This window comes from Pithys albifrons, chromosome 2 (genome assembly GCF_047495875.1).
Source record: "Pithys albifrons albifrons isolate INPA30051 chromosome 2, PitAlb_v1, whole genome shotgun sequence".
Taxonomy (NCBI): Eukaryota; Metazoa; Chordata; class Aves; order Passeriformes; family Thamnophilidae; genus Pithys; species Pithys albifrons.
Window position 1 is genome coordinate 62,999,074 of NC_092459.1, and position 20,817 is coordinate 63,019,890.

Consider the following 20,817-nt stretch of genomic DNA (forward strand, 5'->3'; position numbering starts at 1 on the left):
CAGGAAGAGATCTGCAACTACAGCAGGAAAAGTGTGAGTAATTGCCTTTTAAAAATGGGTAACAACTATACTAAGTAATAGCCCTTAAGTTATGAAAGCTGGATAGACGTTCTTACTAGTAATAAGTTAGAAGAATATTAAGTTGATCTAATAACCTGTCACATATAGCCAGTTGCGAACTGGCTGATATAGTAGCTGTAAGTATCTTTACAGAGTAATTAGTATTAATGACACTGCCAATGGCAGAATTAATAGAGGTCTTGGACTCTGAGGCTTCTTTCTTCTATAGGATACAACATAACTCCGAAGAATTTCACAGGCTGTCAAGGGTTAGGGTTAGGGTTAGTTTTGTTTCCCCATAAACAAATTTTGTTTCCCCATAAATAACGAGAAACCAGATAGCTGATGGGGGCAACTTGACTTTTACTAGCAAGAAAGAAAACAACTGAGCTGACATCTTTTATATCTGATATCTAACTTTACAGATTTGATCTGCTTAGTGATTTTTTGATGTAAATGACTAAGTGGAGACCGTGGTGCCCCAGTTCTGAGAGGTGCATGCGCAGGGTCCATATAACTAATGGGGTTTGTTCTGACAAATACCCATGGATGTCTCAGCACTGGAAGTGTAGAGAATGAGAATAACAGATCTTAATATGAAACCCCTTCAATTGTCATTTTCATTTATACGGCAAAAAAATATCTTAAGAACTGAGGAACTCTATCGCATAAAATTGAATTGCCTTGGGCCATGGATAATCTCTGCAACATTTTGAAAAGAGAAGGATTTTTCCTGCTAAGAACTATGTCTACTCTTGCTTGCAGTGCTTGTCAGTCCAGAAGGCAGCTCTGGCAGCTGTCTGAAAATTTTACTCTAACCTACTGACAAAAAGAAACTTGACAGGCAGATACAGAACAAAAGTCAAAATATTAAAGGAGAATGGAAGAAGCCCAACACAAGTTCCCAAACTTACCTCAGGAAGAGATGAAACCCCAACAGCAAGCTGGATAATGCTTTGAGTCAATATATGTTGTTTTTTCTCTTACCTCTTTCTCTGTTCCACTTTGATCTGCAACGAGTTGGTCAAATACAGTGCCATAATCTTCGTATATCTTCTGCATCTCATTGATGTGACTTGCTACTTTTTCCATTGCCTTTAGTGCTTCTACAAGGTTTAAAAATTTCATAGACAGCTATGTAATTCAATTGTATTTTCTAAAAATGACATTTTTTTAATTGAATTCCCCTTGTGGCAGGTAAAATAAATTTTTATCTTCCCAAGCTCTGGTGAAATGAATTTTAGGTTTATACCAGTGCTTTCTCATACTAACAGTAGGGAATATTTCTTGATCAGAGTAAGTGAAAATGCTCATCTGGTGTCTTAAGTTCCTGAAAAGGTTACAATAAGCATTCTAGTGACAAGCCTCTAAATGGTTCATAGTTTATAGCAATATGATAGTAACCACACTTAAATTTTGCATCTTGTAGATACAGGGCCACTAGGATTGTTGGAGCAATCCACACTCTGTGTAGAATAAGTTATCTGACAAGTTTTCAGAGAAACAAATTGCATTTGTCTCACCACAGAATGGACAAAGAAATAAAGTGCAAGGTTGTACAAGTTCCTTATGGACTGTATACATGAAATTAACTGCTGGTGGCCAGCCTGTGTTTAAATTTTGTTTTCCAAGCAGGAATATCACTAGATTGCATTAGATTTTTGTGTTAATTCAGAATGGAATTGGAGAAGGGTGCTTCATTTTATCAGCTCTTAATGCTGCAGCCTTTTAGCAGTTTGGCATCCATCCTGACCTGCATGTAAATCACCCCCAGCTTGTTTGGGCAAGGGAATAATATTAGAAGAAGCTCTTCTGAAGTCATGAACAGCCTCATGACTTTTTGCTGACAATGTATTTTGCCTGAACCTGTTTTGTGAAAATGAAAATCAATCCATAAAATAACATCTTGATTTTCATTCACCAGATGCTGATACACGTGAACTGGAATTTGCCAGGGTGACGTCCCAAACATCTGAGCCTAGAAAAGCATTCAGCTCTAATGTACGTTAGACAGACAAGCCTTTCTACATGGAAAGACTGCAAAGCTTTGACAAAGATCTTTTCTATGGAAGCAAAAGTTACAGAAAAACTTCAAACAACCAAAATTTGCTTCTATGGTGCTTTTAAACTCCGACACATTTCAAGAACTAAGTAATAACCACAAGATGGAGCCTTGGTCAATGTTTCTCAAGTGGGGGCAGAAAAGCAACACTGTGACCTCACATGCTCCTGTGCATAAGGATAAAGAACCCAGTCCTACTTGCCATGACATATCCTGGGCATATCTACTTCTCAAAGGAACTTGGATATACCAAGTAGGACTTTCTGCTAAAAGCAGGAACAAACTACTTAATACTTTTAAGGAGAGGGAGGAAATTCTCTGTAGGTTTTGACAAGTTTTGTGTTAGCTACCAAAATGTTTACCTGTACCTTCAGAAAGTGCAGGAAATAAAACTTAACTCATATTCATTTCTGTAGAACAGAGGAAGACATTACCTGTCAAATGATAGTGCTCCTCACTCTCATTGTCTGTCAGTGACACCAACTCTTTTAAAAGCAGAGGGTATTTCAGCACTCTCTGGACTGGCTTTATGAGATACGACTCCAGTGTGGAAGAATGTTGCTTTGTGGGATTTCGAGCATCCAGAAAGGTCTTAAAGGCACTGTCTGTTTTGGCTGGACATAAAAAAAGAATTGGTCAGTTGAACATAAAAGTCATTGAAGCTACAATAATTGGAAAGCACAGAATTGCAACTTGAACCCAGCACCAAAATTCTCATCCTTCTCAATAGATAGTTTACAGAGTAGTATAAACTACTCATTTCATAATAATTTCCATCATTAAATAACATTCTTAAAGGCTGAGAGAGCAATTTTATCAAGGTGATATTATTCCTCAATGTAATTTTGCCACTGCAGCAAATGACAGAGGAAGTAATTCCTAACTTATTATACCATTTGTTTTTCCTTTTTGGAGTCTGGGTCGGCAGACAGCACAAACTTGTGGAAGATGTTTCTGTAGCTATCCAGGCTACTGCTTGGAAGTTACAAAAGGGCTCTAATTCTTCACGTCTATACCAAAATTCAGCAGAACCTCTGACCTTAGCTCTTCCTGTTCGAAGATACCTGATCAGTCCTTGGTTTGTACCAATCAATATATTCCAATATAATAATATATACCAATGAATAAATCAAATTCCTTGATTTATCAAGTTGCAAGATTTTTTACAGTAGGTCACAGCAAATTTGAATTCATGCAAATAAATTACAATAATGAAGACAATAAATTACCTCTCTCAAGAACTTTCTGAACCTTGATATGGTTTGCACAGAAGCCACTGTACAGTTTGAAGTGGTCAGCGTAATACAGAAAGGAGCCTCCGAGGGAAAACAGCAATTTCTGAAATCAACACAATCAAAATATTAATTCACTGCTAGTAACTTAAATAAATATTCAGGCACATAACATGCAGACTCAATGGTGTGATTATCTGCTATCCTTCCACACATATCCTGTATTAAATATTAAATAGTAATATACTACTGGTAGTAACTCAATGATGTTTTTGTATTTTGCTGAGTATAGAGATCAGCCTACTTAGGCACAGCCTGCAATTTTCTCCTTTCTTCCTGAGCAGGTAACACCACTGCAGATATTTTGTTTTACTTTATATTTCAGGCAGCATGAACAAGAACCAACAGACATATAACGATGTTATGGTGGGAAAAAACCATGAGCAATAGGAAGCAAGGCATAAAAGTGCCAAAGCCACAAGGGACAGTGTAAAACAAATACAGGATGGCTTTCCAACTGTTTTCCTTTTTTCAGGCAGATGGTAATTACAGGGCATCTCTGATGTTCTTGGATAAAGGGGAGGTTGGAAAGGTGTGGGAGGGACTGAATCACCAGAGAGAGGTTTTTAGAAAAATGCCTCCCAAAGCAAATACAAGAAAGAGGAGTAGAGAGGGAGGAGGAGAGCAGCCCTCTCCCCTCTTTTTAATCAATGTTTGCTCCACAAAATGCAGCAAGTATTTGGGACACCTACCAGCAGCATCGCTCAGTCCTGAGCCAATGACTGCATCGCCAAGAGACCAACTTCCTCCAATTAGGGCAGGTACTGTGTGGTGCTATAGCCATTTACACTTTGTACGCCCTTTTCTTGGACCTCACAACATGAGAAACTCATATGGCATTTAACAAGAAAAGCTCCCAGTCTGTAGTGGGCTAGTTGAGTACAACAGGGAGAAACACAGGCACGGCAGAATTCAGCATAGCAACAATAACCGTTCTACAACGGAGTTCTACATCACAAGCACTGCTAGTTTATAGTGTACTCAAGGTCTACTCTACATTTGCCCATGTTGCACCTTCTGCTATGGGAAGGTAAAACCATGAGAAATAGCACTTATCTTTCATTGCTGAATAGAATTCTGTAAGCCAAAACAAAGCTTCAAACATAAAAGCAACCATATGAAACTTCTCAGAGGCAGAAACTTCTTAAAGCCAGATTTTCACAAAGATTTGCAGGCACACTACAAAGTATGAAATGACGAAATATTTACTCGGAACTGAGACGGCGTTTCCAATGTATTAAAATCTGAGGAAGAAGATATTCCATCTTCAAGGGTCTCCAAAAACACCTTCTGGAAATCCAGCATTTCTGGCAGACTGCCGAACAAGGACTCCATCTGTGAAAAACATGAGGCTGTGAAGTGCAGCACTCCATGCACCTAAGAGTGGTCTTATGAAACAGTAAACTAAGGAGGTATAACACACAAAGAGGTTGCAAAGGCCAATAACATCTTTGTTAATACTTTTCAAACCAGTTTAAAACAAAAATCACTATAAAAAGTGAAGATTTCTTAGTAGTTCGTTCAGAAGAACAATTACCCTTTAAGAAAAAGAAGTGATGCATGCACCAGACAGGCATTGCTTGGTGTAATTCCTATTGCTATCTTTGTTGCCTGCTTTTTCTGTCATGCTGTCAGCAATGAAAAACCTAAGGTCTTAACAGGTAAAAGAAGGAAAAGCATAGCTTTCAGTTATTTCCTCACCTCATCCTGAGTGAGAAAGGTTTCATTTTGAAGGGGCTCCAAGTATAGCTCAAAGAGGCAGCTCAAGTCCTGCAAGAAAGAGTATTTGTTCACCTTTTATGTAACATTTTGAAATTGCTCTTTATGTGACCGTGAGATAGGGGTAAGTTTTGGGAACGAACTAGAGATACACTGAACAAATTATGGACTTACCAGTTAAAGGAGAAATAACATACTTGTGATGCTACAAACAACCGGAGTTGTGACTTTTAGCTTTGCTGATTCAAAATAATTATGCACTATTTTCCATGGTTAAACTTTTTTTCTCATTTGTAGGAGACTGTTCTTCTACTAGATTTATTTTCATCTTGAAAACTAGGGAAACATCCCCTAGAAACCCTTTTTTGTATTGCAGGTATCTACTACTCACAAATTACCACTCTCCAATATAACTACAAATTGACTAGATCTCAAATCCTACAGCCCCTGCTACAGGGGCAAGTCTGCTAAGAATGACAGGAATGATTAGATAAGCAGACTGTAGGTTATGGCCCTTGTAGAGGGCTGGTCATATAGAGATAAATATGAAATATATCAAGACCATCCACAAGTCATGGTTAGCCTCAAAAACAAGGCTGTAGCGAGCCAGACTTTATTACTTTTTTTTTTTTTACCTTGACATAAGATTTCTCAGTGTCCATAAGTTCTTGGATGACTTTTCTCAATCTATCTGCGTCAGAAAGGTGGCGAGCCAGTGGGCGTGGAGGTGGATCCTGGTTGTCTTTCTGTCCTTCCATACTGCTTGCTTGGACTTCTTGGAAGTTCCGGCACAAGGCACTGATCTGTTCTGCGCTCTGTTAAGTGAGAAGAGACAAGCGCCAAAGTTTTCAGGATACAAGCTCTACTACAATTATTTCTAAATTCCTCCAATTTTGTTCCTGTTCCAAATTCAGGCACCAGAAGTTGCCATTGATTTTTTTGTCTGATGTGTATCTTGGTAGCTTTGAACAGCTTTAATATATAGCAGATCCAGATCAAGCAGTAAAATGAATTTAAAATTTTCTAGTGATTTTCAGGTGTAAATTATTTTCAGTCTTCAGATACAAGCTTGTGGGATGCAAAAGCTTAGAGAGCACTTAGATATATCAAATACTTTGATTCTTATGACACTAACTTCATACTGCTTTCCATCTCTTATTTTGCAATACTCACTGCATCAAATTAGAAAGTATTAGTAGATAAACCTCTTATAAGCATCCAAAATAATCCTTACATTTGTCATCTGCTACCTATATTGTGTTTTGTGTTCTGTTGTTGCTTTATAAACAATGAAACATGGAGATGAGGATTCAAATTCCAATGTCTTGGGCTGCCAAAAGATGTTCAGATGCTTTCTCTCCAAGGACACAACTACATATTAGGATTTTTTTCTCTCAAAAAAGGCAAATAGAAACATAAATCGTTGAGATTCTTTAAAAGAATCATAAAAATGTGGGGGAAAAAAAACCAAACCAGAAAATATTCAAGCGAGGTAGGCACCGAAGATAGAATGACAACAGTTAATCTTGTAATGCAAAGATGGAAAAGAGATAAGTCTTACACTATGACCACCACTAGTATTTAGGAGCAACTTTTGCAGGCAATAATTTTTAATGCTTACTTTGAAAATTATTCAACTGTTTTCATTCTTCCATGGTGTTTCCCTGAAAGCTAAATTATGACTAGACTAACATTATCCAATTTTACCTTAACAGCATTCAATATCCACATCTTTATACTACACGAAATAATTCTTCTTCAGCGCTTCTGTCATTCAGACACTCACTAAGAAACTGGATGGTTGCCTGTTTTGTGCCATTTATCACCTTGTATTTAGGAAATGCATTTAAATGAGGACCATGAATGTTGCCTTATTTCAAGTGTAAGTCTTCTTTCAGGGGAGATATCAGGTATGAGTTCATTTCTGAACTGTGTGTAGTAATCTGTAGTAATTTATTGCACATGATCCTTTTCAGGTGTTCCAATTGACTCCTGATTATCTGTATAACTACATTCTCCAACATACTAGGCCATCAAACCAAAAAATGCAAAAGTTATTCTGCAAATGAATTGAACTATACAAAGCCTTCAGTAGGTTGGAGATTAAATGAACTAGCAATATTGCATCTCAACCATTCCTGTAATAAAACACCCATATGATGAAAATAAACATTAAAATGTCAGATATTTGCCTATTACTCTGTAGCTTCACAGCTTCCAGTTTTGAATAATGCCACCACTCTAAAAAAAATTAAATTACTTTCCTCACCAATATGTGCAACCAGCTTCACAGTCCTATATAATGATGGCTTGCAGGACTATGAAGCTTAGACACATTTAGTATTTTCAACACTTATGGGGACCCAAGAAAATACAACTTAAATTGAATGGTGTTTGTGGAAATTACAGTTGCACACTAATGAAATGCATTTAAAAATCAGAGCCAGTTTGTGAAATAAAATTAATTAATAGTTTGGAGACCAATCACAATTTACAAAGCGATGTGTGTGTTTATGTATGTATGTTTTTTAAACAACTTCAAACAGCTGAATGCCAAAGTCCTTCAATTTTCTTTTCTTTGTTTCTAATGTCAGAAAGGTTTGTATTTGTATCAGAATGTCTTAGATTTTACACTCTCTACATCTCAAGTGGTGAGTAGGCAGCTTGATTTACATCAGCCTGATGACTGATCAAGGACAGTAGGATCAAGGGTACAAAGCAGCCTATTGAAAGCTAGTCATAAGAATCATGATCAGGCACAGTTTTAAAAGGAGGAGTTAGAAGTCCTCTATTCTTCCTCAACCATCTTCGCATATAAAACAGGCAGACATTGGGGAACATGCTATTTCTATATCCTTTTCAGTTTTGGGGTCAGAGCTGCATCTGTCACCAAGAAACACTGGATAAGAAAGCGTGTGGAAATAGATGACACTCACCAACATAGATACTTTCTGATCACCTAAGCAACATAATTTTGGTGTCAGAAATTGTTCTGCATAACTGGCCTAAGCCCAAGACACAAGATTACCTATCAGGTACTGCCAACAAGCACTGATTTTTATCAACTTCAATATGTTCCTGAATATGTTTGCAAATTTGGCATTAGAAGTATTGCCCTTGGCTTCCCACACTGCTTACAGGATCTTGTCCTTTCCTGAAGTTTTGCTGCTCTCTGTCCTTCCCTTTATGGGAGGCTTCCAGGCTGTGCAGTATCAAGACCTCACTCTTTGTACCCACTGTGGCATTTACATTCGGATTAAAGCAAGCATCAAACGCTACTTGATCATAGGACAAAAGTATTTCACATTCACTCATACACATTGCATAGAAGACGCAGGAACACATTTTGCCAGTGGAACCACTGCTTCTTGACAAAGAGCCTAGTATCAGTGAGAAATTTCATAGCAACAAATAAGTAGAGAGGTATAAAAAGAATTCTTGCTTCACGTTTCTTCCTGAAACTCCCTTACCACCCAGGCTGGGTTCTCTACCTTTTTGCCCCAGTGCTCTGGATGCTACTTTGTGCTTCTCACACTAAACTATTTTCTACTCTTTTCAACTGTTTAAAACAGATCTTTTCTGGAAAGGCTTTAGCGACAACCCCTAAGAACATCTGTTTTATATCTTGTATGTGTAGGCAGGAGAGGCTCATCCTCTGCCCTGTTACTGACTGCAACTGGGATTTTAAAGCCACCTGGGCATTCTGGATGTCAAATCAGAGCTTGGCAGTCAAGTGCCCTTAAGCCAAGAAGTCTCAAGAAGAACCCCCAGTTGATACTTACATACATCCTCTGTAATCTTAAACTAAGGTGTAAATTAACCCTGAATTTGCCCTGATGTTGACATTGCAATGTCTAACACAGTCAGATTTGACCCACAGATGCACTTGATAAATTCCTTAAACAGAAAGCTGCTGCTTTTATTTGCACAAGACCAAGACTATCTGTACTTTGTAAATGGCAAAAAAATTATTTATGCCAACTTTTATAGTGCACAGCTCATCAGAACAAAAATATTTAAATCAGTGAAAAGTCCAGATGACTGACTGTGGACAAAGCTGCGAGGTAGCTGGGTACAGACAAAAGGTGATGGGAGACTGGTGGAAGGAACAAACTTCCTCCAAAAATCCATCACTTAAACTTATGTATGCCACTTTCAGCAGCATGTATAGGGGATTGAAAGCATCTTCAGTTACCGTTGGTACTGAACAGCAGACAGATAAGGCTAAATATTGTAGGGAGTATTCCCTGTGAATGCGGACTGCTCATAGTAAACTTGGAAGGGAAAGTTCCAGTCCACATAGTTGTCACCTTGACCCACAGTCAAACACTGCAGTGGTGCTCAGCTTGTCAGACAGAAATGAAAGCACATTCCATTCTCAATAATACTTGTGGTAAAAAATATTACTGATTATTCCCCTAAAGAAAACAAAAAGATACTCTTACAAGGATGTCTTGCAGATTTGCTTTGCTCCTTGCAGACAAGTATTTCATCATTTGAGGCTGTGCTATCCCCATCAAAGCAACAAAACTCCATAAAATTAATCAGTGAGAGAGCAGAAGACATTAATCACCAGTGGTTAAGAACTAGCACAACGATTTCATGGCTACCCTGTGACTTTCTAGAGAATGACACTGATGGAGCATAAATGCTGCATAAGGTCAATTAGTGTTATGGTGTCTCTGCACACTGTTGTTTGCTTTACCCTCACTTATACATATCATTTACCATCATTTTGTCAGGGTTTGTTTGAAAAAGTGATGGAAGGGAATATTTTGAGTAGGCTTAGAAAACTCTACACAGCTTAAGAAAGACTCCTTGGTGAGGTGAAAACTACAGATGGTTCTTTGAAGGGTTTTCAGATTTCTCTACCCTTGTACAGGGCACTGACCACAACTAGAGGGTGGATCAACAGGCCTTTGAATTCCCTATCCTAAGAGAAACATGGCCAGAAACATTCTGCAGAAACAGATTAGACTATTGCCCTCTAAAAATGAATAACTAACAGCTCAGTTCTGTCTGATGCATTTAATTCCAGGAAGACTGAATGCACCAGTCAGTAGAAGAAACACAATTACACAGAATTTTGAGAAATGAACACTGGCCAGAGATGCCTTTACATCCCTCACTCTGTGTAAAAGGAAAGCTCTTGGAGATGTTCATCACTTTTACTGTATTAGAAAGTAGATCTCTCCAGAGCAAAGGTAGCCCTAACAGCCACCATTTTTTCGTAGTTGCATCACTCTATGGACACTTCTGACATCTCCTCAGAGATGTAACCAAGCAACATAAGAAGCTAGAAAGTTGCAGGCCTTAGTTTCCTTAAAGACCACTAAAAATTTGCTTTATGGTACACACTAATACAGTGCATCACTCCTCTAAGTTGTTCATTAAAACTGAAAAATTTCAGCAGAGTTTTACTGAAAAATACCTTGTGGGATTTTCATCATAGATATTCGGGCAAGACTGATGCTCACCTTTGGGCAACAGAAGCTAAAACTAAGCAGTAGGCTCTGTCATCACTTATCTTCTGCTCTTCCTCTTCAAGGCCATTCAGAATATGAAACAGTTCCTGACTGACACTGCTGAAATTTTAGGGGTCTGCTTTGTTTCACTGTATCTCTTGCATGTGTTTTAATTAAAATGTTTTAAACTTTGCTAAAAGAAGGATATTTGTTAAAAATATCCATTCAGAGCCTTCATAGCAATAAGTGAAGCATAGTTAGTTATGCTTTAAGGAAGGAGAAGCAATCTTATTCACCACAGTATGAGAAGCTGCAGGCAAGGAACTAAAAATGACTTTTTGTCTTTGAATTAGAATTTCTCAGTTTCAGGGAGATTAAGTTAGCAAAGTCAGCCTGTTCTGGTAACACAAGTAGATGTCTCCAGTGTCATTTAGAAATCACAAATACAATAAGAAGAGGGATTGATGACCCAGTAACTCTTTCCAGACAGCCCAGAGGCCTGAAAGAAGGCTAAAAGATGTGACCCATCTGACGTGGTGCCTGAGCTATTGATATTTGCATGGTGGCAAATCTTCCCTCTCACTTGCCACACACAGAGATGCCCATCTTTCCCCTTGAGCACCAAAGAACTGGTGGCGACTGAGGTACTTGGCTGAAACTCTAGTTATAAACCAGGTCACACAGCAGGGATCCAGAACCAAGAGCATCAACTGGGTCCCCAGGATTAGCAGCAACAAATGAGTTCGGAGATGCTGTGCTCAGCTTCTCTAAAATCAGTCCCCAAAGCCACCTGACCCAAGTCATACCAAAGTCAAAAGCAAAACAGAAGTCATTCCCATTGCAGAACATTAAATCCTGACTATACAAAATGTAAAGATGAGAGTATCAGGAAAAAAAGAGAGGAACCCTGACAGCTCAGGTCACGAAAAGGAGATTCTCATCAGGTAATATCTAAGCACACAATATAAATTTTCCCAAACCCTGATCTTCTGAAAACATTGTCAGTTCATCTTTCCCCATGTCCTTACACTGATGATGTCAATTTTAATGCAGAAGGGTCATGTATTTTCTGCCACCTGTGTAATATATTTACAGCTATTTCCACCATCCTACCTTGTTTGTGAAAAGAATAGAAAACTAGTTAAAACATTCATGCCACAGTTTTTTCCAAATTTCAAGAAAAATCTTTTTAAAAATCATCCCACTTCTTGTCAAAATGTGGATCTTACTTAATAATTTCTCTGACAGATGCAAGAAATAATGATTTGCTCGAGCCCAGCAGCAAACAGTGCAGGCAACCAACCCACCTTTCCCTCCCCCAAACTTCACAAAGCCTAAACCTTTTCTCCCATGCAGACTACTGGTATAAACTCACCCACCAACAACACCGGAATCCATTATTTGATTACTAATGCTGGGACAGTCGCTATTTATCAAGTACATGCAGCTTGGAGTGCTCCTGCAGCCCCACCACCTTAGGCTAATCAAGCAGCACCCCCCAGCCTAACCCACGCCGCTGCAGAACTCACCACAGAAAACATCCTGTGCAGAGAGCCGTAAGCTGCTGCTGCCTGCTGCTGGGTTTTGCGAGCCAGTGCTAAACTCTTAGCTCTGGTTTTACTCCTCCTGAAGGCGGGCATTGTGGCTTGTGAATGCAAACTTTGCCAAAGGAAAAGGGCCCTAGGAAGGAAGCCACGGACGTTGTGATCCCCCACCAACAGACCTTCTCTTCAGGCTCAGCTGCACAAGTTTGTCTTTTGTGCTGATTAACAAAAATCAAAGGCACTGACAACATCCCAGTGCAACAGAGCTAAGCAGTGTATGAGAGCAGACCTGCAATGCTTCCCTTTATTGCAACAAATGAAGGGAAAATGTGCCAGATGAGAAGGGTTTTTTTATAAGTAGCCTTAGTGCAGCACAAAGTGCAGTTATGGCAAGGGAAGATGGGTTTTATCTGCCCAGAAATATACCTGCCTCTGTGCCCGTGAGATTTACTGCATAAACAAAACATCAGGTGCTTTGAGAAAGTTAGCCAAATACCTAAAAATATCTAGATGGTGCTGACTGCCCTGAAGGTCAGCATGAATTATCAATAGCACTGATGTTCTGTCAAGGGTATATGCTGCTAAATGGTATGGCATACAAATGCTCTTACAATGATAAAACAAAAAACAAAGAGGCAGCTCTCTGGATGATTTCTTTATATAATTTTCCTTGTCCTTTGTTTGAGCTTTTTAGCCATAATTACATCAATAAAAAGAAATTTAAACTGGGCTAGTAATAAATTCAGACTTGAAAGTAATAGTCTTGATGTGGATATATTTACACAAAACCAATCAGGTCTACAGACAGATTACTCTAAGAACAATATGACTTTAAATGAAACATCATAGGACATGACAACACTGAGCTGAAGAGACAAAAGACTGACATGCAATTCATTAATAAAAGGAGAACTACACCAGTGGCATAATAAAACACATCAGTTCCCATGTTGCCCCTATCACAGCACTCCTAGAGTGCAATGAAATTTAGCTATAAGGCTTCATTCAACCCTGCCCTTGCCACTGCCTGTTACTCTCTAGCAAACTCTTCTCTTGAACCCAAATGATACCACAAGGCTGGAGATCTATATCTTTAGTTATGTGTGCACTGCTTCAAAAGTTTCAAGGATATTCAGATATTCACCTTCATACAACCAAGGGAATAACATAGCTTTCTCCTTTAATTACTGCAATTAAACTTCCATCCATCTCTTTCCAAATCATTAGCACAATTTGACAGCTCACCATTTGCCAAACTGTACAGTTCAGTTGCAGAGAGGCTGCCTATCAGAGGAAAAATGGTGCTGGAGCCCTGAAACAACATGCTGCTGATAAGGCATGCAGAATGCATCACAGTAGTAGGAAACTCTTTTTTTAACTATGCCCTTTCTTTCTCTTGGAGAGATAATGGGTTCACTGGGTGAGAACATTATGTAATAGAAAACTGAGACAATGGTCTTCAAGGAGCAAGAGAGGTTTTGTCTGCTTCATAACATTTAATTTTTCAATGGATGTACAGCCTGGTTTAAAAATCCAATTACATGAACCACTGTGTAGCATGTACAAGGATACTGTTCTTATCCACCATTAGGAGTTGCCTCTGCAGTAGGCTACAGACCCTAGGGATCCACAGAGCAAGTCTGAAGACAAAAAATGAAAAAATAAGTAGCCTGTGGAAATTAAAATTTATGGTACTGCATATGGCATTTTAAAAATAACACAGGCCAGGTCACCAGATCCACATTTATTAAGAGTATAAGTATACTTTCTGGAAAGGTACTAGTTCCTCATTTCCTATCGGCATTAGTTGGGGCACTTTCAAGCTCTGTTTTTTGTTAAAACACAGCTCATCCACTGGGACCGGGAAAAAAAAGTTTGCTAAATTTCAGGTCCAAGCAATTGTAAGTCTTGATGAAAAACCATGATAGGCCTTTTTAATTCCATATTAGGAAGTTATTCTTTCCCAGATTTGCTAATTAAGTCTGCATTATTAGCTAGCCATATGCCAGCTAAAAGATGTTACCAATTAACAGCTTTTTTTTAATGTGTACTCATTAGAAAAAAGATAATTATGTTTTAGTAATCTTTCCAACTTCTACTCAGGAACTTGTACAAATCAAAAAGGAGAACAACACAAACTAGAATGAACCAAATGAATGAAAATGTTTTCTTTAGCCTTTCTTTGGAAGTACACGATAAACACTCAAGCCCTTTTCAAAAACTTCTCCTATGTAAAATTTACATGTAAAGTTATCCACCACCTTGAAATATTTTTAAGCTCACTGGAAAAATGTCATAGACTTGTTGTTTGTTCCTGTGTACTTTGAATAACGCACATTCCCTTTACAGACATCTGGTTTTCATCTTTCCATTTCAGTGGCACCAGGCTTGACAGTTACCGTAAGAGTAACATCCTCCATAATAGAGGCTTCCCTCTATTGTCCTGGTATGTGTAGGTGTGCTTATCGGCATAGAGTTCATTTCCCATCCTGCTTTTGCCCTTACTGTATGAAGGTAAAAGGCTAATTTTGCTCTGTCTGTATACACATTGAATGAAAGGAAGCAGAGTCTTGCCTCCAGGAAAACTCCAAGCACTTGTGGGCTACTTTGTAACATGGAGCACTGGTGATATATGAGCATAATTTGTATACACATTTGTATAAAAAAACCCATATATATGTATATACACACACACATACACACCCTGGACCAGTATTTGTGACATTAGTGGTCCCTAAGCATTACAAGCTCAGGCTTGATACAGGTGGTCTCCAAGCATTATAAACTTCCGGTTGAGAGCTGGTCTCCAGATCTCTGCAGTGATCTAAAGGGACACTGTTTTTTTACTTTTTATAACTGTGGGTGGATGAATTTACTGAATATGTTCCTATCATGCCTAGTGTAGTAATAACGTGAGTTTTAAATGCCTTCAAAATGTATTTTCAAAGCATAATTGACCACAGTGAAGACACTTGCTTTAATTCCAGCATTAAAAAATTAGTTAGCATTCCAAATGTTTAAAATGAATTCCTGTTTTATTTTTAATTTCAAGAATCCTGAATATTATTTGTAAAATTCTCACATGAAGTGTTTCATGCTGAATGCAAAAACTTTTCTCAAGTGTTGAAGCAGAAACTATGGCAACCACTGAGGTATTGTCTTTGTAGTTGCACTCCTGTTTCACAATACAGTTTTGTAGTGTGCCACCTTTGGAGGCAGAGAAGGCAGCTCGTATCTGCTCTTGTTAGTAGCCAGCATACTGCATTTCAAATGTTAAAAGATGCAATAACTTCCCTGTAAAAACAAATATTGATTCTCTGAACTCCACATCAACCTCTCCCCTGGTTTTGGCGAGGCTTTGTTTAGGTACTACAAAAGGATTCTGCTGTCCCAGAAGGAAATAACCACCATGTGATAAGATGTCTATGTCTGCCCACAGTATATTACCAAGTAAAGAGACAACAGGTAACAAATTATGAAAATCTGTTGGAACCTCCCTGTGCATCTGACTCAACTGACCCCTTAATTTTTTATAATTCTCCTCCCTCTTCCATCCTTTCAGGTATCTTTTTATCTTGGATTTTGCAGAATCTGCTGCAGGTAGCAGATTTTTCTCAGTTTGGCCATTTCAGTCTACCTTTGTCATTACATGTTCCTGACAGAGCAAAATAAGAATCAAAGCCTCATCAAAGTGTATGATGGTACCCAGGAGGCAATATTTGTCTGAAATTCTATACTGAAACTTTGTGCAACTTTAGTGACTTTGTGTCATATCACATACCTCAGCATGAACTAAAACTGGGCTTAAATGCTTTTGTATTGCAAGGAAAAAACACATATGTTACTGTCAGCACTGTAACAGAACAGTATCTTGATTAAATAAAAATGAAAGCCCACCAAATATTCTGAAGCTGGCAGAGAGGTTACCCAGTTCCCTGGGTCTGTCAGAAGTGTGATAAGATATCTTTCTGCCTTTCACTGCAAAATGAAATGCTGCCGTCACATCCTGCACTGCAGGTGACCGGGGCTGCTTTTGGAGGCCCAGGGTGGTGGGGTCCCAGGCAGCTTCCTGCCCTTCATCAATGAAGTCACAGGCACCTCGAGGGTCACTGCTAACCATATCCTGTTGCAATGATTCAGGACTATTGTCATATGTTTCCCTTTTCACCTGCAGGTAAGCCCTATGGATTTTTTCCCAGAGAACTACAAAGAAAAGCTGCGTTGTAAGTCCTCTCTCACTGGCTTCCTTTTGTGAGCATCAACAGAATACAATTTCTTTTCCTGATCAAAGCCATCTATATGTTTTACACTAAAAATTGTCTCAGTACTTTAGAGGATGTTTTCTTCAGTCACAGGACAGACAACAAATAGCAGCTTCCCCCTAAAAAATACAGTACCACAAGGTCACACTCTGTGTGCAAGCACTGCACAGTAACCGTTTGGTCTTCATTCCTCCTGTTGTTATGCCTGCCTATGCACCAGTAACTATGCACACAGGTCTTCATCTACAGCTTGACCAAATGTCTGGTTACAGGTTCACACTAGGGATAGCACCTTCCATATTCTAACTGTTATGACCTGGAAGCTCCTTCACTATGTTAGCCAAGACAGGCAACTCTCATATATTTGAGGTTTTGGCTGTCCATTGGGATGAAAAACTGCAGGACCAACACAACAGTGAAATCCAGAATTGAGCAGTAGCACTCACTGGTATGCTTACAGCAAGTCTTCAGTAACCTGCAGTCCATCAGTTTTGGTGCCTTCTCTGAGCAATAGATTAATATACTAAAACATAGATTAATTAGCAAAATTATTATGGACTTCTAACAGGCTACAGTTTCTTTCATATCACTGAGACCCATTCAAAAGGCACATGGAGACAGTAGGGGTCTGGCAGTGGCTCCACACTGCTGGAGCCAGCAACTCTGGTTGGGCTCACCATAGGCTGGGCTATCTGCAAGGGAAGCACAAAAATTAGCAGAACTCCCCACACGCTTCTGTCATGCTTTCAATGCAAAACTGTCCCCTCCAGGCACAAATGAATCAAGGAAACCACTGCTGAGAAACATGGTATTTTCCCATGTTAGCTCTAAGATTCCCTAAATGCATGTCACATCTGGAAGAAAATGACATTTGAATTGCAGAGGCTATACATGATTTTGAGAGTACCATGTTGTTAATCCCTCTCCTACAAAGCACAAAAAAAAAGAATGTTAATTGCAGACTACTCCCCAAGCTTTTGGATCTCATCAACTGCTAAAGAGAAATTCTTATGATTAAAATAAAGGAAAGATCCTCAATGTCCTATGGTTGCTGACTAAACCTTCAGGCAGGCAGCTCTCCTGCAATTAATGACATGCTGCGCAAGTGAGAACTGCCTGGGCAATGCAAAATAGAGCTAATGAGAAGCTATCATGATGTTTAACTGGAATTGCCTCCATGCAAGAAATAGGTTTGGGGCTCTGTTGAGCTTCTGGTCATTTCCTCTTGGCTTTCTTTCAATGGAGCTCAAAAACTGGTCTTTACTTGATTAATAATAACATTCACTTTCCAAGATTTTTAATTTTTACAATCTGCTTAACAAAATTACTCCACATACACTTTTTTATTAAAATGTCTTCTTTTTTTGTTTTGGTTTTGTTTTGGTTTTGTTTTTTCGTTTTGCCACTGTTTTATTTCAATGCTCATGTTTTTTCAGGGGTGTTCTGGGGGTAGGAGTCACTAAACTGACTAGCAAGAATGATGCCACATACCAAATGTACAGAAATATAGCTCTGAAATCTAGCAGACACATGTAGACATACAAGACATAATACATAACACCACCCTAATGTAATCAAAACATGAATTATACTTGTCAAGTTTTATGTTTTATGCACCATGTCATTGCAAATCTTCTTTCTAATTCAGTATACTTTGTTAAATCTTTAACTTTCTCACTGAAAAGTCATACTAGGAAACTGTTTAACTTTGGTGGGAATGAATAAACATTACTTGACATTTACCCACTAAAAGACAATCATCCACTGCTTATATACATGCACTCAGACTGATCCCAAACTCATCTCTGAGAGTGAATGAGTGTCATACCAGACCAAAATCAAAAAAAGAACCACAACATATATATTTTATATAATGTATATGATCCATACAATATACAGGATCACATTTACTGACAGCACCAATAAAAGGCTGTCAGGTATGTTTTGAATAACGAGGCTCTGAACTACTCCACAGCACATCTGCTACAGATTACACTGTATAATGTTTTCTAGGTAATAAATCAAAGGAATACATCATTCCTAGTATCCACTTGCATTCTTCTGCAAGATAAAATACCATTCAAATCATTCACAAACACTGAACAATTGTAAAGGTTTTCTGTTGGGATTGGACTGTATGAGTAATGATTACCAACTACTTTCTACCCCTACCATTCCATGACAACTGTTACAGTTGCCTCCTTCCTCTTGCCAAAATCAAACCTTTAACAATTGAGCATTCAGAAAGATCAGCAATGGGATACACAGTCTTTCATCCAGGTTTGAACCTAGACCTGAATGTATATTTTACCTCAGGATTTTTACCCGTGCATTATTCCGTCTGCATAAGTTGATGGAAAGCAAACTTGGCTGTCAACCAGGAGAGGAGGGTGAATGAGTTGAGATAATCGGAATAAGCTCAAGTGAGAGAAAGGTGTTCAGGGATTTTTAGCCATAACTTCTGTTCATTGCATTAAGAATGGTATTCCCAGAGGGATAAAAAGTTCACTTTCCATCTCTTCAATGTATAGAATTTTGCATTTATTTTTTATTAAGAGGTGATGGGGATAGACTTGTTTTCTTACACATGCATTGATGTATGATCAATAACCCATTCTAAGAGTAAAGTGACTATCTTAAGATGCAAAAGCAAAGGTAATTTCTCTAAGTTTCTATATTTAACTTATCCCTAGGATCAATTTTACTTCATTGTTTGAAAGAAATAAAGGACCATGACAAAATCAAACCAGTTGGCCATTCTTTAGAAAGCAAATTCTTGTTAACATTAAAAGTTTCTCATCACAGTAGCTTCCACTTCTGTATCTGCAATGATTTTTGAGGATGCTACCATAAAACCATTCTGCATTCATTGACCATTTTATCATGATTACAAACCACCACACTAGGTAATTTTACAGAGTTTGTTGGGTCTCTCCAAGGCCTCTAGGATACAGGTGAGAATATAATGAAGTTATGTGAAATATCTGCAGAGAGTATACTCTAAGTTTTTCTTCTTACTATCTGTAAAATACTCAAAGTGAAAATACATCTACCTCTTCTCACACATGCATTCATATGAAGTTACTTCTTTCTGTCTGTTAATATTTAATATGATTTCAGAAATACCTCTCTCTGATGATACTATAAAGATTCAAGTCAACCAGAAGTCAGACCACAGCATTTGTTCAAGAGACCTTAGAATAACGGCTACTTATATGGTAAAATTTCACCTTTTAGCTATGTTCATCTTTAATAAAAGAGTATTTTTAAGACACTGAAAATACAAAGTAAAGATAAGCAGGTTAGTAATAGACTACTAAATTTCACCTTAAAACAAGCTGTGGGCTAGAGAAAACATTTTACAGTTTGTGATTAGAAATCATGAGTAGCTGAAGGGAAAGTGGCATTTTTCATTTATTTGGCTTCACGCTACTTTAATATACAGAGAGCTTGATTCTTGGCAACTGCCAACATACCAGGATTTAACTGAGCACTAGGAGCACAAACAATTAGTTCTCAAAATGATTAAACACAACTAAACCTAATTACACTGACAGGCATACTCAATTCTCAATTTTCTGAGGTCAACTATTCTTCTGTCAACAGGATGCCTATACCTCCAGAACCAACAATAGCAAGGACAAGATGCTGCTGCCACATAAACAGTATTTTAACACAGTTTGAAAAGGTACTGCAGCAGAATGTGTCAAAAGTATATCATCTATATTTGTTAAAGAACATGGAAAACAAGGTTAGGGGTATTAATGGTATTAAAATATAAATAGGGTATCCCAGAGAATACAGAGCTGTCAGAACTAATGAGCATCTGGAATGGATGGTTCCTGATGTCCATGTGTTTTTAATAATATTTTATAACCTAAGGAACAACTTTCATTTCTCGAGTGATACGATCCTCTCTTGCCTCCTAATTAATTTGTTAGCTCTCAGATGAAAGACAAACATATAGCTATCCTAAATACATTAACTTCTCAGACTACAAAAGAAATCAATGAATGGATGATTGAATGAATATGTTTCAATGTAGTATATATACATGCAACAAAAGACTTATTTCTTTGAGATTACAAGGCACTTATCATACTTTCAGTTGAGATGATATCTAACCCTAGCTTGGTATAAGATGAAGAAAATAGTGAAAAATGAAGAAACAAAAATATTCAACAAGAAGAAACACAAAATCTAGAAATCAGACATGCAACCATTAAATCCAAAGCTTTAAGCTTTGGTTTTGATTTACTTACATGTTACGGGACAAAAATCAATCAAACTTCAAAGGAGCCTGCCCGTCGGAGCCAAACAATTATATCTACAGTTGCTGTCAACTGGAAAGTGAGCATCTCTAACTGTGTCTCCTCTGAAATAATCCCAAACTGCCTGTTGTTTCAGGCTGTG

At 38.2% G+C, this 20,817-nt stretch overlaps 1 protein-coding gene across 11 annotated transcripts in view; it reads right to left on the minus strand.

The window, feature by feature from the left end:
* The window catches only part of TIAM2 (TIAM Rac1 associated GEF 2), a 165,112-nt gene that overhangs the window by 6,325 nt on the left and 137,970 nt on the right, over positions 1-20,817 (minus strand). For 7 of the 11 annotated variants that reach the window (XM_071549264.1, XM_071549265.1, XM_071549260.1 and 4 more), the window contains 6 exons: positions 5,769-5,948; positions 5,116-5,184; positions 4,624-4,749; positions 3,352-3,460; positions 2,557-2,736; positions 1,048-1,166 (listed from right to left, as the gene is read on the minus strand). In XM_071549264.1, coding sequence (XP_071405365.1) covers positions 1,048-1,166; positions 2,557-2,736; positions 3,352-3,460; positions 4,624-4,749; positions 5,116-5,184; positions 5,769-5,948 — 783 coding nt within the window. Of the gene's footprint in view, positions 1-1,047; positions 1,167-2,556; positions 2,737-3,351; positions 3,461-4,623; positions 4,750-5,115; positions 5,185-5,768; positions 5,949-11,973; positions 12,058-12,127; positions 12,192-20,666; positions 20,811-20,817 lie in introns of those variants that run through there. The other 4 variants (XM_071549268.1, XM_071549267.1, XM_071549269.1 and 1 more) reach the window with 4 other exon arrangements.